The following is a 22,942-nucleotide window of genomic DNA, read 5'->3' on the forward strand; positions in this document are numbered from 1 at the left end:
GCAACCATGCCCCCAGCTAGCCAGGCCTGCCCACTTGGCTTGTGGCTGACTCAGAAACCCTCAAGGCTTGGGCTCCTGGGTCTTCTCACAAAGGCTAGAGAAAGACTTCATCCCCTAATGGGTTCAGGAGGTTTGGGGGCACACCTGGGAACCCGAGTGTCTTCTCTCCATTCTGTGCAACTGCTTTCTGAGATCCAAACACAGACTCTCATGACTGAATTAAAGTGGACCCTCTGATGGTTAAGTTGAAAACTTCTCCACTTTCCCAGCATGTCTTCACTCCACAGCCTAAATGCATCTAAATTGCGGCCAAAAGAAAATAAAATGAAAATGAAAATGCTCAAAGCATTTAAAAATTTCCTCCGATATAATGAGTGTTTTCTACGACTGTGGCCCAGGATGCGTGGGAGGGTACTTTTGAGGTTATGGCTCATGTCAGGATTGTTCTAGAGCTTCATGGCGCTCTGACTCTCCCCTGCTAGTATTTAAGATCAGTGTCAAACAAATGCCAGAAAATCAAAATTGTTTCCCAGGACGCAGCAACATGAAATCTCCAGTAAACACGGAGAACGTTTACTTTCGCATTTATGTGAAAATAGCTAATGATCGCATCAGTCTCTTAGGGTAGGTAACTGTCAGAGGGCGGCCTGATGAGATTTACTCTGGAAAGCACCTCCCAGGAAGCTGTCACTCACTGTCAGCTCTGGGCATCACCTTGTTGCAAGGATCCTGCAACTTGTTCACCTTATCATTCCTGGTATCCCAAGGGTTCATTTCTCCATCAGAAAACAGACCTCTCAGGCTCCATATACAGCTGAGACCCCAAAGAGCCTTACCACATGGAGCTGAAAATTTCAGAAGCACTACCGAGACTTAATTTTTTAGGAAAGGGACTCCCTTCCCTGGGTACCAAGGTATGGCCTTCAGCCAAACTTGTCACTAGAAAAATACATGGGATAAAATGAGGAACCACAGTTGGAATTCACCTGCTAACTTTTTTTTTTATGCGAAAGCACAGAACCCCCCCCCCCCCCAAGAGTCCTTACCCTCAGTAGATAGGGGTTTGCAGCAATAACAAGAGGATCTTGAAATGAGACGGCAGTTCAATCCTGACTTGTCCCTCAAAGCCCCTTTGCTGTGTGGCTTTGAGGCAACCACTTAAGCATACCAAGCCTCTGCTTCCTGAGCTGGCCAAGAGAGAGAAGGCATCTACTTTGCAGGGTACTGGGAAAATAAAATACCATATATGAAAGGCCACGACCAGGACTCTAATTGGTGCTCCAGCAGTGCTAATTTTCTTTCCTTCTTTATAAGAAACGTTTTCCCCTTAGTACCATAGAGGAAATAAAGAGACATTGAAGTGAAGTGCTTTTATTTAGAATCCCTACAAGCAAGAAGTAATGACACAGTGGCACCTCATGGAGTAGGCTGACACCATCTCATTGATATCAAAAACACGAGCAAGCTCCTGGGGAGAAAAACAAATACAGCCTGGCTGCCACTGAAGTGGATGCCACTGAAATCCACGCATTACGGGTTTGTGTGGAGTCCTGATGGAAGACTGTCTCAGACCCTCTGGTGCTTACTTTGCCCATAATTCAAAACAAACTTGGTTACCTAGTATTTCAGCCTACAGCCTATCTGGTAATTTAGCCTACTATAAAACTACATATACAGAGCGTGCCAAAAAAATGCATACACATTTTAAGAAAGGAAAATGTATTAACATGGTAATACTCAATGTATGCTGATACTAAAAGATGAATGCAAGTCACATTCGACTTCTGCAATTACAAGAGGTGCTCAAAGTGGTTCCCATCAGCATCCAGACAATTCTGATTACGGCGTTCAGCGTCCAGACAATTCTGATTACGGCGAACTACTGCTTGAGCAATGTTGACCAAAGTGTCCACTTGTATACATTTTTTTGCCACCCCTGGTATATATGTGTATACACACACACACACGGGGAGGGAGAGTGATTCGAGAGGAAAAGGGCTGTGCTACGGGCTGAATGTTGGTGTCCCCTCAAAATTCTTATGTTGAAGCCCTAATGTCCAATGAGATACTATTTTAGAAGTGGGGCCTTTGGGAGGTAATTAGGGTTAGATTAGGTCATGAGCAACCTCTCATGATGAGATTAATGCCCTTATAAAAAGAGAAGGAGGAGGCGGCCGGTTAGCTCCCTTGGTTAGAGCTCAGTGCTCTTAACAACAAGGTTGCCGGTTCGATTCCCACATGGGCCACAATGAGCTGCACCCTCCACAACTAGATTGAAACAACTACTACTTGACTTGGATCTGAAGGGTCCTGGAAAAACACACTTAAAATAAATAAAAGAGTTAAAAAAAAAAGAGGAGACACATAATCTATCGCCCTCTCCCTCCCCCTACGGTGTGAGGACACAGTGAGAAGGTGGCCATCTGCAAGCCAGGAAGAAGCCCCTCACCAAGAACCTGGCCACGCTGGCTCCCTGATCTCGGACATCCAGCCTCCAGAACTGCGAGAAACAAAAGTTGTTGTTTAAGCCATCCAGTCCGTGTTATTTTTGTTATAGCAGCGCAAGCTGACCAAGACAGGCTGCTTAAGATACAGTGATGGGAGAAACTAAACAAAACAAAAATAATTAAGATATATCGATGGGACCCAGAAGAACTGCTAACAAAAAGGGGGAAAAAACAGAAAAACTACTAAATAAATCAGACCAAGGAAACTCAAAAGAATAGCAGCCCAGGGCCATGTGACCCAGCATAAGCACCCAGGGGACCCCGAAGGGGCACAGCCTCCCCCCAGGTGATGGTTATCCACAAGAGCCGCTGATAACACAGACCACCCCTCCACCCCACGCCTGCTTCTTTACTGCCTCCTCCTCCCTCCTTCCCCCCACCGCACAGCATTCCACAAAGGTTAAATCATGGGTTTGTACAATAAGAAAGCACAGACTCCATCTAAAAGTATTAACATGCAAGCAGTTAGCATTGCAATCACTCATTCCCTCATGTATTGAAACCTGTACTGAGCACCCATTCGGGCCAGGCCATTACCTGGAGTTGAGACTACTTACTCTGTTCCATCACTCCCCTCACGTACTGAGACCTTTCTAGCAGAAGGCACTGCCTTCACGTGGTCAGGCCACTCCTCCCTTCCTTGCCACTTCTTAATTCCCAGTCCAATGTCCAGATCCACCCGGGCTGTCCAGAGAGGGGGCAGAGGCTACTACTGCACAGTATTTCTTTTCTAGGTCAACCGGTGATGCCCGACGCTTCTAACGATGGCCCTAATGAGCCCTGGAACTCCCACAGCTCCTCTGGGGCCTTCTGACCACAGCACACATATCCTAGGACCCTAAAGGCAGGCTAAGTCCACTGCCAACCCTCCTACTAACGTCCCCAAGACACCCATCACAGCTAAAACAACTAGCAATTCAACATATATTAATGCACTTACCATGAGCCTGGCCTATAAATACAGAATAAGCTGAGTCTATTCTCAAGTTACTTACTGAAACACACCAGAAAGATGAGTAAACCTGCCAAGTCCCTGTAACTGAGAGATAAACTATGTGCTACAGATTCTTCAATCCCACTGAGGTCCAAGGGACTGACCATAGTCAGGAAGGCTGAGTAATCTGAAGCACCTCTGACACCTGATGGGTCCTGGAAAAACAAATTCGAGTAGCTCTATCTTCGCTACGGCCTCGGGAGTCTCCAGTTGCCATAGCAGCGATGCTCTCCAAACAAGACCCAGGGACCCCTGCACTGCTAATTAGCCCGAGCACACAAGCTAAAGGAAAGTAGGTCAGATCACAGAAAAACCCATCTGGAGAATGCTAAGAACGTAAATACAGATGGAGAGCGGACCTGGGCAGGGTCCTGCTTCTTTAACCCGAAGGCCTTTGCCGCCATCCTGTAACCATGGTGCGGAGTGTGGACAAAACCACGTGGACCTTCTCTTTAGGGACCAACCTTTAGGCAGGCTCTAGCCTCAGATGGTGCTGCAACTTGTTTCTCCATCGGAGGCCCCAAAAGTCCAGCCCCACGTCTGTCACACAGCTCTGTACTGAGCACTTCCTGAGTCTCCAAGCACTGCGAGAGCGTGGCCCACTGCCTTTCCAAAGATTCTAAGAGCTGGGAGCTGTTTGATTTCAGGCCTCGCGTGTGGCCTGAGTTCAGCAACCACATGTTCAATATGAGCTTGAGACCAGCAAAACCGACCCGCAAACAGGGCAGGGCTGCAGGTCAAGAACGGCACATTGCTGGTGGCACTTTCTCTGCCCAGGTTTTGCAGATCTGGGGTCCTCTTTTCTGGGCTTCTGACGACCGGGCTCTCATGTCACTTAACCTTGCTCCAAAAGCTGTCACTGCCTTCAAGAAAAAGTCCCAATTCTATGTCCTGGCCTTGATCCTGTCACTTCATCCTAAGTTAGAGCAGGGCCAGGGGCCTTGTTGTGGGCTCACTGGTGGGAGGCACCTCCTCCCAAGTTCTCCAGCTCTCAAATCCTCTGCTGCATCCAGCCCCAGCTCCTGGGAGGGGTCCGTCTCCCCCAGCCGCAGACTTCTCCCCATTCTCCCAATGGCCAGCAGCCTTAAGCCTTGGCGCTTTCTCGCCTCATTAGAGTCTCGCTTTGTGTGTCTGTGTCCGGTGTCTCCGCTCTTCAGCTATGACGTGTGCCCTACACACAGCCAGAAACACATGTGCATGAAACCTGAGAACATGAAACAAGGCTCTGGCAATTTTTCAATCTTATGATGAATAGAGAAAAGGCAGAAGACTGTTGGGTTTCTTCCTTTCCAAGGCCACAGGTATTCTGTTAATCTCCTACGCTCCAACACTAAATCTCATGTGCTCACCCCTGGGAGTCTTAGTGGTTTTCTTGGGCTGAAGCACAAGCTCAGGTAAAACCTCTTCTTTTCCAGAAGGTTCTCTTGCTGTCTCTTGGAAAAGAGCTGATGTGCTATGTATATCTGCCTTCACCATATTTACCCATAAGAGCTTTCAAAGTTCCTTTCAAGCAACGACAACTCCAAAGGCTAGTCTTCGTGAGGAATCCTCTTTCTTTACCACATTAATTCACCTCTTTTGAGATGGAACTAGTAGGAGATACTCTTGAGAAAACTTTTAAAAAAAAATATACCCTACCTAATGTCAAAAAGGAATTAAGCTTGCAACTCAAAAGAGCAAAGAAGAAACTGGGGTAGAAACTGTGGGTAAAAGTCAGAAGGGATGAAGTCAGCCTGGAAGTATTTACCTAAACCCTCAATGGAGTAGGCTGCAAGTCTGGCTCTAAGGTTCCCAAAAGCCAAAGCAAAAAGGAAAATAATCGTGACCAGTTAACGCAATTCATAAAACCCAGATTTTAAAAAGGCCACTCCATGGGTGAGCAGGAATTTTGGTGACTGACGTTCTCCAGGTGTTCTCTCCTATGGTTCGCCACCAGGGGACTGTGTATATGGTGGACGAGGGCTTCAGCGCCTTCAACAATATCCTTCTACTAACACAACATTCAATTTCACATGACGCCCATCAGCAGCTACTGGCTCCCTCAACAATCAATACAACCAGAAAACAACGAAGTTCCCAGAGGTTATAGTTCTAGTTGCCCCATCCCTCAGAGAGGGTCTCCACCATCCATGCTCCCACAGTCACAAGGTTACACAGGAAGACGGTCCTCAGCAAAGCAACGACTTACAGACTCAGTCCTCCCTCAAGTACAGTGGTACCTCGGTTTCCTCATAGAAAGTAATGCAAAATGGATGAATCCATTCCAGACCTTTAAAATCAACCCCGAAAACAGCAATTTGGCATGAATTTTAAATTTTACTATCTAATGATACCATAGATCCATAAAATTTACGGCGTTCGTAAACCAAAATGTTCGTCAACGGAGACGTTCAAAAACCGAGGTACCACTATATACCTCCGGCTTCGCATGTCCTTGCCAGTAGTCTCCTGTTGATTGTTGGGGCCAATAGACAACGCCCACAACTGCAAAGTGAAACTACAAAGCTACCGAAGATGCATACACCTCTAAGTCAATGAAATTGATCCTGGGGAATTGCTCAAAAGCCACCGGAAGTGTGTGAACGACTGAAGAAGAAAAAGTCAGGAGGATGAAGAAGACGGCTGTAAAGAGAGGACTGAGGATCAAAGAATGAGAGGGGCCCTTCAGGAAATGGTTTAAGCCCCTATGTGTTTATGGAGAAGTGACCATGCTTGGATTGCAATAATCAAATGTGAAGTGAACAATACGCAACCCTGAAAATTAGGCAGAGAAATACGGCCAGGATTCTTTGCTCATTCTGAGCATTAACATATGATTATCATTAATGTCTACATCTTGTTAACTGTAAAAGAAACCCTCTTCCTAAGTTTCATTTCTTTTTTCAAGGTCAAGTTCCAGTTAAACATTTTCCCCACTAGGACCATAATGTCTTGCTTCAGTAAGTGGATTCATTTTAAGTGGGCTTCCTCAGGTTAACAATTTTCTTTATATCATCCAGACCCCTTCCTGCAACAACTTTTATAAACTAGGTTTAAGATCACAGGCAAAAACAAACAGGGTGGCCAAAGGTAGACATTTGGCTAATCAAACTCTAACCTCCAAAGTTCAAGCTTGTAGTTAGAAATGAAGTCAAGTTTCATCCAAACCTGGGAAGAGAGAACCGACAGAGATCTCACCTGGGCCAGGTAATTCCTTCTGTTTGGACTCAAAGACATAAGCAGTTATTCATTATTCTTGGGGATTCATTTCCAAGAAGAACAGAAAATTCCATAAGCACTCTAAAAATGTTCCAGTCCTTGTTAAAAGAGCTTAAATATTGGATTTGGTTTGAACGTTGATGTGTTAATCCACTGAGTTCCTCTAGAGCTTAAGCTTGCTGGTTTTAGAGGTTACTTTGTAAGAGGAATAAGAGGCCTTTTAAGGAAAACATTCAGGTGTAAACAGAGATGGGACCTCCCAGCTGCCAAATCGGCTGCAAAGCTGGTTTCTGAAGCCCAACTGGAGAAACAGGTTGAGAACTGCAGGTTCCGCCCATCTGTAGTGGGAGAGGGTTTCCCTGGGTGGCCTCAAAAAGGCCATTTGGGTGGAAATGCTTTCAAAATGAAAATGCAAATACGCAAACTCAGAGGCTCCAAGCCTCGTGGTCCTTCCTTCATTGTAAGCAGAGAGAGGGGGTCCCCATCCTGCTCATGTAGGCAAGCCTGTTGTCAGCCTGTCTGCAGTGAATTCCTTTCCATGCCTAACTAGCAATGACATAGCCTGACATGGGCTGCCCTACTTGTGAGCGGAGCCGTGAAAACCAGGCGCTGAGGCCCAGAACTGCTGACTCAAGGCTCCCAGACAGAACAGAAATCCAGAACAACGGTTGGGCCAGAACTAGCATCCATGAGCATCTACTGATAACACAATTAGCATAATGTCTGAGGGCAGAGTGAGTGAATAAGTGTGTGCGTGTGTGTAGGCATATGTGTGTGTGTGCACGTGTGTACTCCTGAGCCCTAAAAATATTTCCCTCTTTTCATAATCATCCCAGGGGCCCAGTCTGGGTAATTCCCTCTGCACACTGCCTACACATCACTGGATGCAGTGAGTGTATAACTGTGTCTAAGGAAAAGGGATTATTTTTCCTAAGTACTCGGATTTTCAGGAACTGATTTGTCCATGTGAAGACAATCTTTCTGTGACAACAGATTGACCCAATTCCTGCCTCATCCCACTGACCTTTAGGAGATATGTGAGGGACATTACCGGGTTTCCTAACAGCTTTCAAAGGCTGGTGACTTACAAAAATGTTGTGCAGAATAAGTGCATGGTATACCATGTTTCTCCAAAAATAAGATGTAGCTGGACCATCAGCTCTAATGTGTCTTTTGGAGTAAAAATTAATATAAGACCCGGTCTTATTAATATAATATAAGACTGGGTCTTATATAAGACTGAGTATGATATATGATATGATATGATATGATATGATATGATATGATATGATATGATATGATATGATATAATATCAGACCGGATCTTATATTAAGTTTTGCTCCAAAAGACGCATTAGAGCTGATGGTCCAGCTATGTCTTCTCTTGGGGGAAACATAGTATGTACTTTTTTTTTTCATCTCTAATTTAAGCTATTAATCCAGAAAGAGATGGAGGTTTCTAACTTTACACTAGCATTTCCGCAAGCAGTGGTTGCCCAGCTCAGGAACATGCCTCTGACCCCACGTGGTGCAGCTCCTTTTTTCCAGGAAATCCACATCTCTCTCCAGAGGTGCCTGCTCTGACCCCTTCAAACTAGGGTAGGGCTCCCTACCCCACCTAGCATCCATTTTCTCCTTAGAAAGCAGAGGTTTGGGCCGGGTCAGCTCCTGGAGGGCTGAGGCCACGCCTCCCATATGCCCCACAGAATGACTGACACTTAGCCCAGTGCCAGCCACAGGGGAGGGTCTCAGCAGCTATGTGGACAAATGGATGGCAGATGGGTGGACAGACCTGTACTTAGAGACACAGAAGAGAGGGGCAGAAACCAAAATTCTTCCCAAATGAGGCCCGAGCTTAAGGAGAATCAGTGAAGTAGCCGCAGGACCAGTCTTCCCACTGGCATCACATGGAGAGCCCAGCGCCAAACTCTCCAGCCTCCCTGACCCCCACCCCCTCCCCAATCACAGGTCTTGGTTTGTGTGTATGTGACACTGTGGGGAGAGGGGCAGGTTAGGTGCCCAGAAATAAGGTTTGAATTAAACTCTCTTCCTCAGATACCTAAGTCAAAAAGATTACACAAGGGAAATTTTTCACTTGCCTGAATCCTTAAACTGACCCTAAGAAGTTACTTGGCCCCTGTGTTCCTTAGTTTTCTCATCTGTGCAGTGGAAATATTACGAGGACCTCCCTGCCAACATGCATATTGCAACGTTTAAATGGAAAAACATATTAAAAGTTCTTAGTACAGCAGCACCAGACATACAGCAAGCACTCAATACACATCAACGGCAGCTTATACTGTGGCTGTTTTGTGAAAAAGCAAGAAATCACTTTGTCCTGGGAGGATTCGGGGCCCCTGCTTCACTGTCTTACAGAACCTCCGGGGCACCAAGCCCATAGCTCCTGACTCAGGAGGAGCAGTTAGAAGCTGGCAAGCTCCCTGAGATGACCTGCCCCACATGGCTCCCACCACAGTTTTGCTCTAGAAGCTTGTGACCTTGGGCACGGTCTTGACCCCACGGAGCTTCAGCCTTCACATCTATAAAATGGAGCAATACAAGCTGGGGAGGGACAAGGAAAAGAGGGGAAGGGAAGAAGGGGAGGAGAAACCCGTTATCTGAAGCTGAGAAAGGCTGCAGGACCATGTGGTCTTGCAACGCCAGCAGGTAATGACGCTCAATAAGATGGGTTTTTAGACAGGCGGGAGCAGGAACACTGAGGTGAGGCACAGGCAGGCAAGTCGTCCCCAAAGAGCTGGCCGCCCTTTGCCTCTCGGGCTGGAGAAAATACCAGGGGCTCCGTGCTGGGTGGGACCACATGGGGCACTGCACACCTTCCCTCCCCCCTGAGTTCAGCCTTGGGCAGCAACGGGAGGAAACGCTGGTGCTGAGCCCAAGGTCCTAGGTGACTTGTCCTAGGAGCCCCTGCCCAGAATCACAGCCCAGCCTGGGAACAGCCATCCCTGCAGAGTCCCCTCAGAAGAGTGTGGCCCACGTCTGCGGGGGTTACCACTGTTTCAAGCCTGCCCAGAGCAGAAGCTCAATGAATGTTCATGAATGAATGAATGAGTGAATGAATGAATGCACGCCAGAAAGACAGACTCAGATCCTCTCCACCCCCACAGCCACTGCCCTAGTTCAGGCCACCGTCACTTCCCACCTGGATCATGGTGACAAACTCCAGTGGCCCCTGACCCTTGGCCTCCCCTCTCCATCTACCCTCCCCTTAGCCACCAGAGACATTCCCCTACTCTGAATGCAGTCCTAACTCACCCCTTCTTAAAAAGAGGAGATGAGCTTTTTTTCTCTTGCGGGTCCCAGTAAACCTCTCGGTCTGGCTGCAGGACCCTCCAGATCTGACAACCACTTGCCATTCTGGCCGCCAACCACTGCTCTGTGCACGACCCCCTGTCCTCCCTGCAGCCCCTCCAGGCCTCTCCCCACCGCTGTCTGAACCTGCTGGGCCCCTCATCTTACTCCCCTCATGCGGGAAAACCCGTGGAAACGCTGACTCCCCTGGGGAGGCACCCCCAATGTGTCCAGGCAGAGTTAGGCGCTCTCTCCTGGGTCTTCTGTTCTCAGCTCTGCTGGAAAGTCTATTGTGAGTTACGCTGTGTCTATTTACAGAACACCAGGTTCTGTCTGTTTCCTTTCCCCGAGCACCCCTGGCACAGCCCACGCTGATCAAATGCCTCCTACTTATCAAGCACTGAGCTACATTTTTTCTTTTTCCCCTTCTTCCCCCTGCGCCCCCCCACTCCAGTTCAAACCGTTGTGTCTCAGTCTAGTTGTGTAGGACACAGCACCCTGGCCCGTGCTAGTATTATGAGCCTTGCGCTCCCCCCGGCTGAGGCAGTTGGTCACCAGCTCACAGCTGCTCACGGCAGCCCACGATGGCTGCCGGCCACTCACACGGGATGCTGGCCACTGAGCTACATTCTTTATATGCCTCATCCGCACCTCACAGTCACCTCCCGTTACCTATCAGCCTCATTTTCAAGGTGGGTCAATGAAGGCTCAAGGTAGTCAAAGAACTTATCCAAAGTCACACAGCTCATAAATGGGCCAGGGACATGTCTCTCTGACTTTATGCTCCTTCCCCTGCATCACACATGGGATGTGGTACAGAACGAACCCAGGACATGTCTGCTGAGCAGACGGAGGATGGATGGACTGATGGAAACAAAGCAGAAGACTGCACTACACGATCCTCTCAGAGGGCTCACCACTTCCTGCTGCTGACAGCATCGGGCCTGTCACTTTACCTCATGAGCTCAAATGTAAGAGAAACTGACTTACAACAAAGGAGCAGCGACCTGAGGCAGAGAAGGGACCTGAGCCAGGCGTGTTCCAACCCCACCCTGCCTCCCTGGGGCCCTGTCTCTGTCCCCCCCTCCTTCCTTGGTTTGGGGGTCTACTTCTCCACCTTCTCCGAGGCAATCTGTGACCAGGCCTGCTCCTGGCAACCCCTCTTTCTGCACCTCCAGCTGGGCCTGAGGGCTTGACGGCACACACTTGATTTGGAAGAAAAGCAGCTTCCTGAAATGCAAAATCTAAAATGATAAAGTGGCATCTGGGAATGGAGAACGGGCTCCTGGGTCTCAGTGGCCCTGGAACAATCTACCCACCGGGCGCTGTGCTGGGCACTGGCAGCCACGCTCTCACTGGTTCCTCAAAGCTGCACTGCACCGTCTGCTCCTACCTGAACCCCACTTCAGGTCGGATTCCCTTCATGGCTGCTCTAGGGGTCCTGGGACTCCAGCCCAGGTGGGGTTACCCGCTGGAGCCCTGAAGCTTCTCCAGCCATGCCCCAGAGTCAGCAGGGCCAGAGCAGCCGGTATTATGCCCCTCTCTTTCTGCCCCTCCCAGGGGAGGGGAAGAACTGCAGGGCTGGATCCTGGGTCCCGCCCTCTCCACGCCTGCTCTGCCCAGAATGAGGAGGCCACCTCCTGGAGGGCTCCTTTGGAGAGTGAGACAACAGCCTGCCTGGCTCCTCAGGCTGAAGCTGACGAGGTGGAGCTTCCGGACACGCTCGCCCAGCAAAAACCGGGACACTTGGCAGTGGCCCAACACTGGTTCCCATTCATGAGACTGACCAAGAGCAGGAGGCCCAGGTCAATGGCCTCTGGTTGTCCAGCCAGGATGGTGACACCGTGCACCATATTCAGGCCCAGTGTGCCCTGTGGGAAGTGGGTCTTACAGGCAGGAGAAATACTGAACAATAACGCAACTGACATCAAGATCCCTCTCCTTCAGGTGGATTAGAGCCGTCTGCTCAGTGCACCAGCTGTCCCCACATCGTGTCAGCAGCAGCAACCCCAATGTCTCTAAAACAGAAAGGCTGTTTCTGTTTTAAACACGAAACTAACCGCTGAGCTGTGACTGGCATGTGAAAGGGCTCCACCATAGGTAGGGCCGGAGAGGTCTCTGCACTCCCTCTTCTGCCCAGGAACATCTCTCAAGTCAGACAGAAGTGCTGATAGAGACATGGGAGCCATTCAGGGCTGCCCACAGTGGCCAGGGGCTGGGGGACCCTCACCAGAAACCCTGGTGAGCCAAAGCCACCTGCCTCTCTCTCACCCCCATGCTGCAGTTCAGGGTGGAGTTTCTCAGGAATGTGTCCCCTAGGCCGCCTACACCAGTGCCATGGAACCAGCTTCCTCCCAGCAGAAGCTCAGCTGCGTCTCTTCCATCTCATTTTTTTCCAGGTCTATCCAGGCTGCCCTGGGCCAAGTTTCAAAGTTCCCAATTCCTAAAGGACAGCTGTCCCCCGTCGGGGGGGGGGGGGTCCAGCTCTGAACAGGGATAATGTTTGCTCAGGTTCACGCCCCACCTGGCCCATGACCAACGCTCTAGCCTCCTGCCACAACCCCCACCCCCACCCCCCACCCCCAATCCGAAACCCCGTGCTCAGCTGTGGCTGTCTTGGCCTGAGTGAGGGCTTTCGACTTGCATTCCTGGAAATTCTTTATTATCAGATTCCCAGTTTGGTTTCAGCCACTTATAGCTCAATTAATCACTGCATGATGCTCTCCAAACAGCTCTGGTAGGTCAGGGAGGAGCGTGGAGGCCGCAGAGGGGCAGTGCTGAACGAAGGGAAGGCCTGTTGGAAGCCTGGCCACCACGGTGGACAGCGTCCCTCCCAGGAGAAGCTCTTTGCTTCGAGCAGGGTAAGGAAGCTCTTTCTGCACCCCATGGCCTCTCTCAAAATCACATCTGTTCTCCCCAAGGCTGTGGCCTAATGATTACCAATGGGACCGGGGAGGGGCTGGGGTGTGAAAACTCCTAGAGAAAAGCCATTTGCACTGGAAACGTGGGATTGTGTCATCATTTCCACTGCGCTCTCAGAAGCAGGAGGAGGCAGCAGGAAGCCAGCCAGCATGTTTGCAAGAACAGAACATCTGTCGATTCTGTAATAAGATGTTGCCCCCCGCTTTGTTTGTCAAGACACAAGGTCTTGCCCTGCTGCTCCCCTCCAAGGCCAGAAGGGAAGACAAAGCCACAGATGTGGGGCAGGGGGAGATACAGTGGCCCCTGCGCGTGGTAAAAACACACAGGAAGTGTGCCAGCTCCAAGAGAAGCCTGGCTGGAAATGGGAATGGATAGGACTTCAGACTCTGCCCAGGCGTGGTGGTAACTTCTGTTTCAGCAAAATGAAATTGTCATCTAGGCATTTTTGACACTTGCTTTGAAAGCCTCCAGGGAACCACCAGAGGGGAAAAGACAAGATTTATTTGGATCCCTGGACCCAGGCCACGGCCCACGGCTAAAAGCAGCCACAGAGGCTGGAGTTTGCAACACCCCAAAGGTGCAGTGGAGGGTGTCTGTAAGTGATGAGACCACAGGTTTCCCTCCTGAGGCTCTGTGTCCCGGCGTGGGGGCCCTGGTCAGTCCTGAAACCACTCCTGTCCTGCCGGGTCGCTAGAGAGCTCCTTTACAAACACAAATCTAATCACCTCTCTATCCTGCTTCCAGGCTTCTGGACCCTTAAAATAAAGCTGAAGCTGAACAATACTGAATGTCATCTATAACTTTATATATATATATAAATATATACACACACACACAAGCAGAGTACAGCATTAGGAATAGAGACAGTGGAAATGTAATGGCTCTGTGCGATGTCAGAGGGGTAGTAGATGGGGGTGGGGGTTATCACTGTGTGATAAAAATGATAAATGTCTAACTATTACATTGTTTTGTACACCTGAAACTAATAAAAAAGAAAGAAAAAGGAAGAATAATATAAAGTAATTACTTGGGTAAATAAAACAGCTTATTTCTTTTCCTCTTAAAAAAAAAGTCTGCATGTAGAATTGTTTCAAATTGGGTTAACATCCCTATGCTGTAATGAAAAATGCCAAGTTTATTTGAAATGCAAACTGCGGTAATAAATCTTGACCAGCAGGTTAAAAAAAAAAAGAAAGAAAAAAAAAAGTGGAAAGAAGCAAAAAATAAATTAATTAATAAATTGAGTGCTCTAAAAAAAGAAAGAAAGCCTTAGGAGTCAACAGCCTGATGGCCAAAGCAGGAGCAATCCGAGCAACAACAAAAATAAAGTAGCGTTGGATTATATCCCAAGCATAAAGAGATACCCATGGGTCCATACTGATATAAATAAATGACTGAAGAAATGAATTAATGGGGGGAGGACACATCTGCTGTGCAGAAGAATTCCAAATAATGTATGTAGATGCTTCCCCCTAAATAAGAGGAGTACAACTCCCCACTGCTTAGGTGTGGACTGGGCGTAGAGACTCCCTTCCACAGAGGACAGTATGGAAAAGGGCGGGGGAGGGGGGACTCAACAGGGAGAAACCTGACAAATGCTACCTCAGCCAAGCAATCAAGGTTAACACCAGCAGACGTGAACCATGCTGACAGCACATGCCCTTGATGACAACGGCACTTTCCCTCTGTGATCTTCCTCCCCAAGCCCATAATTCCAGTCTAATCAGGAGAAAAACATCAGCCGAATCCCCGTGGAGGCACATTCTACACATACCTGGCCAGTCCTGCTCAAAACTGTCCAGGTCATCAAAACTAAGGACAGTCTGAAAAACTATCACAGCCAGGAGGGGCCTAAGGAGACACGATGACTCAATGTCATGTGGTGTCCTGGATGGGGTCCCGGGACAGAAAAAGGACATTAAAGGGGAAAATAAGGAAATCGGAATAAACTATGAACTTCATTTAATAATAACGTATTGATTCATTAATTGTACCAAATGCATCACACTATTGTTAAGATGTTAAGAATAGGGAACCCGTATGCTGGGAAAATGGGAACTCTGTACTATCGTCTCAATTTTTTGGTAAATCTAAAACTGTTCTTAAGAGAAAGCTATTAATAATAATAATAATAATAATAATAATAATAATAATAAAATTCTACCGAGGGGAAAAAACGAGGCACCCAATCCTTAACAGGACCTGTGTGCCCCATCCTGGCCCCGCCCACCAAGCCATCCTGCCCTCCTCTCAGGGCTCCAGCCACAACCTGTGCCTCCAGTTTCGCTCCCTTCTCTTTCCTTAGGGTTTCTGCATATGCGGTTCCTTCCCCTGAGAATAGCTGTTCTTTACCCAGCCCACGTGTAGTCAGGTCCATGCAGCCCTCAGCTCTCAGCTTAGAAGTCACTTCCCCTGGGACGCTGTCCCCTTTCACCCAGCACAGTGAGGTTACAGGTTCCATCCACCCACACTCTGCACCCCTCTTCCGTCCCACTCGTGATTGTCACTTCGTGTCTGTCTTCTCCAGTGGGCTGTAAGATCCACAAGGACGGGGCCCTGAGGAACCTCAAGTTCATGCTGCTGACCACTCAGATGTGTAAATAAATGAGATTCAGAAGCAACCCCAACAGAGCTGGCTCCAGGGAACAAACACCAAGGATGAGACGACCCCAATGCACCTGTGTGAGAAGTTTAGAGCTTGCGGCCCAGTGACCTCAGGAAAGGAGGACCTTGAGCAGATAAGGTATCACTCACATCTGCTGGTGCCAGGATATACCGGGGAAGCTCTGTGACCCCCCAGATTGCGTGCCTCAGGGAAAGGTCTGGAGAGAATTTGTGTGTGAGAGACACAGAGACAGAGACAGATTTCATCAAAAATCTACTCTAGCCCTTGGATAATCTTGGTTCTTCTTTTTAAAATTGAGATATAACTTACACAGTGAAATTCACCCTTTCTAGGTATATAGTTCCATGTCACCACCACCACCATCCAGACATATCGCCCCACAAAGATCCTTCACGGCATTTCCTAGTCAATTCCCACTCCTGGCAACCAGCCCCTAACAACCACTGGTATGTTTTCCATTCCTAGTAGCTTTTTGCCTTTGCCAGAATATCATATAAATGGAATCAATCACACAGAATGTAACTTGTTGAGTCTGGTCTTTTTCAACTCAGCACAATGCATTTAAGATTCGTCTACTTTGTTGCATGAATCAGTAGTTTGTTTCTTTTTACTATTGAGCAGTGTTCTATAGAATGGATACACCACAATTTGTTTATTCATTCACCAGTTGATGGATACCTTGTTTCCCTGAAAATAAGACCTAAACCGGGAAAGGAAACCCTAGCATGATTTTTCAGGATGACATTCCCTGAAAATAAGCCCTAATGTGTCGTTTGGAGCAAAACTTAATATAAGACCCAGTCTTATTTTCAGGGAAACACGGTAGGGCTTATTTTCAGGGGATGTCTTATTAAAAATCATGCTAAGGCTTCTTTTCCGGTTAGGTCTTATTTTTGGGAAACATGGTATTTGGGTGGTATCGATTTTGGGGTGATTATGAATTAAGCTGCTATAAACATACAGGTCTTCAGGTGGATATATATTTTCATTTTTCATGGGTAGATACCTAAAAGTGGGTTTTCTCAGTCTTACAGTAGATACATGTTTCATTTATAAGAAACTACAGGGGAGAGTATTTAAGAGTAATTTTATGTATTTCTTTGATGCATATGTATTAAGCACCTGCTATGTTCAAGGCAAACACCAATAAATACCAATCTGCTCACACTATGTCACCACCAGGAAGCAGGCCTCCCACACATTTCCAGCCTCGGCTCAAGGCCAGGGGCTGACGTAGACAAGGCACTGCCTTGGAACCAAAAGGGGTGGAACGCAAGTCCCCAATCTGCCACTGAGGAACTGAGGGGCTGCAGGTAAAGTACCCCACCTCTGAGACCCAGCACCAACACCTGCAGGTAGATCTCAGGATACAGCGGGTGGGGGGCGCTTATGCCCCACAGAGCACTGTGCAGGTGAAAGGGCTCCTGCCGGCTCCCTCCCCACCTTCTCATTACTGCCTATCCTAGACCCACACCTGACGGGATCACCCTCTCCCCTGATACCCGTATTACTTCTGGACACTCTGGTTTGGCAGTTGTTCATCTACCGCTTTGTCCCCCGACCCCTTAGAGTCTCAGCTTTCCCCTTGGCTTAGTTTCAGCACCTCTGTGCCTCCCCAGCTGGCAGGAGCTCTCTGAGGCCACAGGCTTTCCCTTCTAGACACACCCAAGTGTGTTTAGCTCTCCACAACAAAACACTGCCCAACAAGGCTCTTTAGGGGATTTTCATAGCTAAGCAGAATGGTTTACAATCAGAACAATTGTTTGCACAGAACCAGGAGTCCATCTACTTGCTCTGATGGTTAATTTTATGTGTCAGCTTGGCCATTAATCCCAACACCAGTGTAAGTGTGGCTGTGAGGGTATGTTTTTAGATGCGATTAACATTTCAGTCAGTAGACTCGAGTAAAGCAGATTACCCTGCATAAGGTGGGTGGGCCTCATCCAATCAGTGTCGGCCTTAAGAGCAAAAGACCGAGGTTGCTCGAGGAGAAGGGAATTCTGCCAGCAGAGGACGGCCTTCGGATTCGAGCTGCAACATCAGCTCTTCCCTGGGTCTGCAGCCTGTTAGCCTGCCCCACAAATTATGGACTAGCCGGTCTCCATAATGCATGAGCCAATTCCTTAAAATTCTCTCTCGCTATCTATTATTGACCAATTGATGGATCAATATCCATATACACACGTCCTATTGGTTCTGTTTCTCTGAAGAACCCTGATAACACATTTGCTCACACAGGGCATCCCACTGTGTCATGGAGCGCTGGCCAGCACGGGGAAACTTCAGACCAGCTACAGCCCAAATGATCACAGCCGTGGCATTGTGGGTCCAGATTTCAATGCCTTGTTGACACTATCCCAAATTCAACTCTCCCCAAGGTCTAGGGGGCAGAGACCTCCAGGCCCCACCTTTCCAGGGCCAGCAGCTGTGGAGAGAGAGCGCTGCGTACAATACCTGCTCAAGCCCTTGGCCAGACCCTGGCAGGAGGGAGTCGAAGCTTCTACTCCGTCACCAGCTGGGGCAGAAGGCAAAGATGCGTGTTCTGAGGCCGGGGGAGAGAGAGCCGCATGGACAGCAGCTGGGGAGGTGCTGGGGACACAAAGGGAGAATTATTCCCAGTGGAACTCGGCTCATTAATGGCACATTCATCGGGCCCCACCCACTCACATGGAATGGACTATTTAAAGACCCAACACACTGCTTCCCTGGGCTCCCCACCCAGTTCCCCGGGACCTCCGCTTAGACACGGGAGGCGCACCCTGCAATGCAGCAGCCCTCCAGACAAGGCCGTGCACGCTTCCCTCATTAGGCTCCAGCAGAACCTGGGGTTTCTTTGAAGGAGGCAGCTGGGGTGTTCAGGGCATTTGGTTTGGGGGAGGGGCTTCTGTGTGATCATTTCTAGTAATTCTTTTCTAGGCAATGAAACTATGAATTGGGAACTAAAATACAACTTTGTAAACTCTCTGAGATTTGCCCCCAAAATCCAAGGGTGAGAAAAGTCAAGGTAAAAAGGCTGATGGGTCATGAAGAAACCTTTTCCCTGGTGGAGGAGGATTTCTATAGCAAAGTGATATCCGGCGTTCAATGGGTGAGTGCCCCCTGCTGGACATCCAGGGAAATGCCCGGAGGGCTGAGAGGCCGCCTGGAGGACAGCCACCTGCAAACACACCCTCAGAAGCCAAAATGGGACAAGACTTGAAGCTCACAACAGGATGCGATATTCCCCTTTGGCAAAAAGCAAGGTAGCACTAGCGCAAAGCCTGGGTATAGTTTCCAGGGTGGGCTGGCCTCCCAGCCTCTCTGCAGCTGTCCACACTGCTGTCTGCAGGGGAGCTGCAGAGCTGAAGGTGACTCAGCACTGAGAGCCGGAACCCAGACAGAGGCCCAGGCCCGGGGCTGGGAGTCGCACAGCCCTCGTGGGGAAGGCTCTGGATGGGAACACCTGGAAGAAACCCCAGACTGCAGAAAGGCAGCACGCTTGGGGTTCTGTGTCAAAACATGCTGCTCATTTCCATCTCCTCCAATTCCACCTACAAGGCTGGCTCCCAGGCAGGGAGGGCAGCTGCCAAGGGCACCCGCACACCCAACACACTGCAAAAATGCCCAGTCTTGCCCCCACTCCATCACAGCTCAGCAGGTCTTGCAGGGCCCAGCCTCTGCCTCAACCCCCACTTCCGATGCCCTCACCTCCACTTGCTCTGCTCCAACCAAACAGCCGAGCCGCCCTCGGCACCCACAACACTGCCTCCCAGGCTTGCGACCCAGGCCAGCAATTCCTCAGCCTCCATGTCTCAGCGTGGGCATCATTAATCAACAGCTACAAAAACAGCAGTAGCTCATGCTGCCTGGGTGCCAGGTCCTATGCATTCTGCTCCGGGTGCCGTCCTGGGTGCCTTGTGTCGGGTGCCCAGTCCTGGGTACCCATCAGGGGGTGCCTGGTCCTATGCTAGGCACTCTGCATACTGGGGGTGCCAAAAAAACGTATACACATGACTCTTATTCATCTGTTGTTATCGGTATATATTATTACAATTTTAATACAGACTTTTCCTTTCTTAAAATGTGTATACATTTTTTTGGCACCCTCTGTATATGACCTCAGGTAAACCTTACAACAACGCTTTGAGGCAAATGTCATCATACCCACTTTACAGATAAGGAAACTGAGTCTTGGAGAGGTGAGATCACGACCAGGTCACATAGCTGGTAGGTGGTAGAGCCATGAACCCAGGCACCAAATCCTTTACCCCCTTCACGACCACTTTCTAACGACGTCCCCTGATATACACCTGGAAGCCCCCACACTCCTCCTCGGTGACAGGGGTCACAGAGGACTTGAAGACCACTGGGGCAACTGGACTGTGATTCCATGAAGGCTGCATCTGTCACATTCATCCAGCGTCCCAACCTCTGGCCAGGCACCCACAGTGGGCACTCCATTAACAGGGAAAGAGCCAGGGTGTCCCCACTGGCTGTGACCGAGTTGGGTGATGACAGGAGTCAAGACAGGGCTGGAACCCACGTTTCCTTCTCCCCTGGACCCCATGGAAACAGGGATAAAAACAAATCAGGAATAACGACCCTGAGTCAGCCCTCAGCGAGGCCAATCCACAGCGAACAATAATTACAGTGAGTGCTTGGACGCAGCCCAGCAGAAGTGCAAAGTGGGTGATGACGCCTCGGTTGCTCAAACTTGTATCTGTAACAACTTGGACAGTGGATGAAACAATACATTTTGTAAAGAAATGACTCAAATGAATAATGCAAACTACTGGGGCTTTTCAGCTCCTTAAGAGAACTGTGTTCACACTTTGGAAGCCTACCTTGAATCCTATTCACAAGGAGTGAATAGGCCACTTCCGAACCCAAACTACTAGTCTAAAATTGAGCTTCCTAAAGAAACTCCACTGGCCACGCTCCTATCTCCACACAGGCCTTGAAGATTTTATTTAATTCAATGCAAACTGGGGGAAGGTGGTCTAGTCTGTGGTTCTGTTACTTTAAGGGTGCTCTATCAAAGCGCAAGGCCAGATTTCTGCCTTTGAAAACCCTGAGGGGGTGGGGGGAGGAGGCTGACTGCCTTGGAGCTGGGGCCTCAGAACGAGGCCAGCTTTGTGGGGTGAAGCTCCGTGACACACAGTCACACTCCACTGACGAGAATGCTCCCATGCCACACACAGTCCCCCATCCCTGAGAAGGCCCTGGGGCTCCCCTCAGCTCTGCAGCCTCTTCCAGCCTGGAGACCACGGTGCCTGCTCCCTCCGCCCTCCCTCTGCTGGCCTGGACCACCAGGGCCACACCCTTCCTGCACTGGCCTGCTCCCATCAGCCAAAGGCACCAAACAAATGACTCAACAGCTCTTTTAAGAATGGTGTCTCCCCTCCCTCCTGGCCTCTAGCCGGCTGTTGGCCCATCCCCAGGGAGGTCAGGCCCCAACAGGGCAACGCGCAGTGAGTGACTCAGTGACTCTGGACTGAAGCTCTGACACACAGACCCCCACAGACGCCTCCTGGCCCTAACTGAACTCCCTCTCTTCCCTTCTAACCCTCTTCCTCCCCTGAATTTCCTCAGCTTCGTTAGTGGCACCACCAGCCAGCCAGGCCCTGGCACCAGAATTCAGGATTGTCCTTGACTCTTCCGGTTCTCTCTCACCCCTGTGCCCCATCATTGCGTCTTCCTGCTGAGTCACCTCCCTCCTCCTCCTGGGACACCTCTGCTGCTCCAGGCCTACAACCTCTCTGAGCAGAAGGACTCCTGCACATCCTGTACTGCCAGGCTGCCTCCCCTTTTGTCCCCACACATCCATTGCCCACAGACACCAGAATAACCCACCTTGCATTCTAATCCGACCCCTTTCTTGCCAAATCCTCTCCCCCACCTTTGGAATGCAGGTGAAACTCCCTAGCCCCCAGGCTTCACAACCATCTCTGTCCCCTCCCAGGTTCGTCCTCTCTCTCCTCTCTTTGTTCTGATCCCACTAAGCCAGTCCCCCAGTGCTCCTGGCAGCTTCTTGCCTCTAAGTCTTTGCTCAAGCAGACCCTGCCCTGAATGCTCACCTACCTCTCTGACTCCCTCCCACCCCGTTCCATAATCATCCTGAGGTGCCACGCAAACAAGGAAGCCCCCAACCACCGGGGGTGACCATGCCCACCCTGCATGGGCTAGGCTGGGCCCCACCGCTGAGGATCCTGTTTTTCTGCTAACATGTCCTTTGCTCCCATTCGAGTCTCCCTCACCATGGTCTCGCCAGCCCCCAGCACAGAGCCTGGCACACGGAAAGGGCTCAGCACATGGCAGCCCCTTCCATTCTACCCCTAGCCTCCCAAACATGCCACCAACAGGACAGCAGGGCAGCTGTTCTATCTTCTTGGAATCTCAGAGCCAACCCTGGGAGGCACGACCAGCAATATGCTCCACAGACGAAATGGATGCAAATGGAAGCAAATGAATGTGAAGTGGAAACGCAGAGCCCTGTGTTCTGAAAGTGTCAAGAATTTCAAGATAGCGACAGCAGAGCACTGAACCCAGCACAAGGCCATTCTGAGCGCAGGGACCTGGGCAACGGCCCGGGTTGCACGCCCATGGAGCCAGCTCTGGTTCTAGACCCCGAAGAGGAGCTTACATAGGGTCCCTGGAAGGCCCCGGAGCTGCCAGAGGGCAATGCTGTCAGAGCAGAGAGGAGAAGCAGGTAAGGACAGTCCAGCTTATGGTTGCCAGCTCCCGTCTCCGCTCAAGTCTCCCATGACCAACAGCGACTGGCCTTACAGACATTATTTTCAGGGAGAGAGTTGGGCCCTTTCCAATCCCCAGCACCACGCCCAGCCCTCAGGGGAACTCCTGAAGCTGCGAAACCCGGCACAGATGTGGGCAGAGCACCGAGATGGGGGTCCGCACATCTGTTCTCCTTTTACGTCTGCAATGCATTTACATCCTCTTTTCCTTCATCTCCTCCCCTGGAAAGTGCGCCGGGGGGAGGGGAGGGTCATTTCCTACTTACAAAAGTCCAGATCTCTTTTCCCATTTAAGGAGCTAATCAGTATTTCCCAAGCCTTATTGGAACAACAAAAAAGATGAATACAAATTCACATAGAATATCCGTACTTTGGGAAAATGAAGGAAATGATTTAATTTAAGCCTGTTATTTATTTTTTTAGGAGAAGAGCTGACGAAGAAGGCACATAAACCACTATACTTTTCACAGACAAATCAGTCTTTCCTGCTGGGCCCAGCTGGACCAGACCTCAGAATCCTTCTTAACACAGATCCTTAGGGAACCACTATTAATGGGTCAGAGGTTACCATCCCTGATCCAGTGTCTTACCAAGGTCCTCGCAAACAACTGGCCCCACTAAGCAGCGTCCACCCACACAGGACCTGAGAAACAGA

At 49.6% G+C, this 22,942-nt stretch overlaps 1 protein-coding gene across 35 annotated transcripts in view; it reads right to left on the minus strand.

Annotated features, from left to right (window-relative positions):
- Positions 1-22,942, minus strand: part of TACC2 (transforming acidic coiled-coil containing protein 2) — a 186,526-nt gene that overhangs the window by 69,006 nt on the left and 94,578 nt on the right. For 26 of the 35 annotated variants that reach the window (XM_019752901.3, XM_074338935.2, XM_019752913.3 and 23 more), the window contains one exon: positions 18,011-18,145. The exons of the other annotated variants lie outside the window; for them this stretch is intronic. In XM_019752901.3, the coding sequence (XP_019608460.3) occupies positions 18,011-18,145 (135 nt within the window). The remainder of the gene's footprint in view (positions 1-18,010; positions 18,146-22,942) is intronic. 35 annotated transcript variants of the gene reach the window in all.

The sequence above is a fragment of the Rhinolophus sinicus genome, chromosome 15 (genome assembly GCF_057876585.1).
Source record: "Rhinolophus sinicus isolate RSI-liver-muscle chromosome 15, RSI-T2T, whole genome shotgun sequence".
NCBI lineage: Eukaryota > Metazoa > Chordata > Mammalia > Chiroptera > Rhinolophidae > Rhinolophus > Rhinolophus sinicus.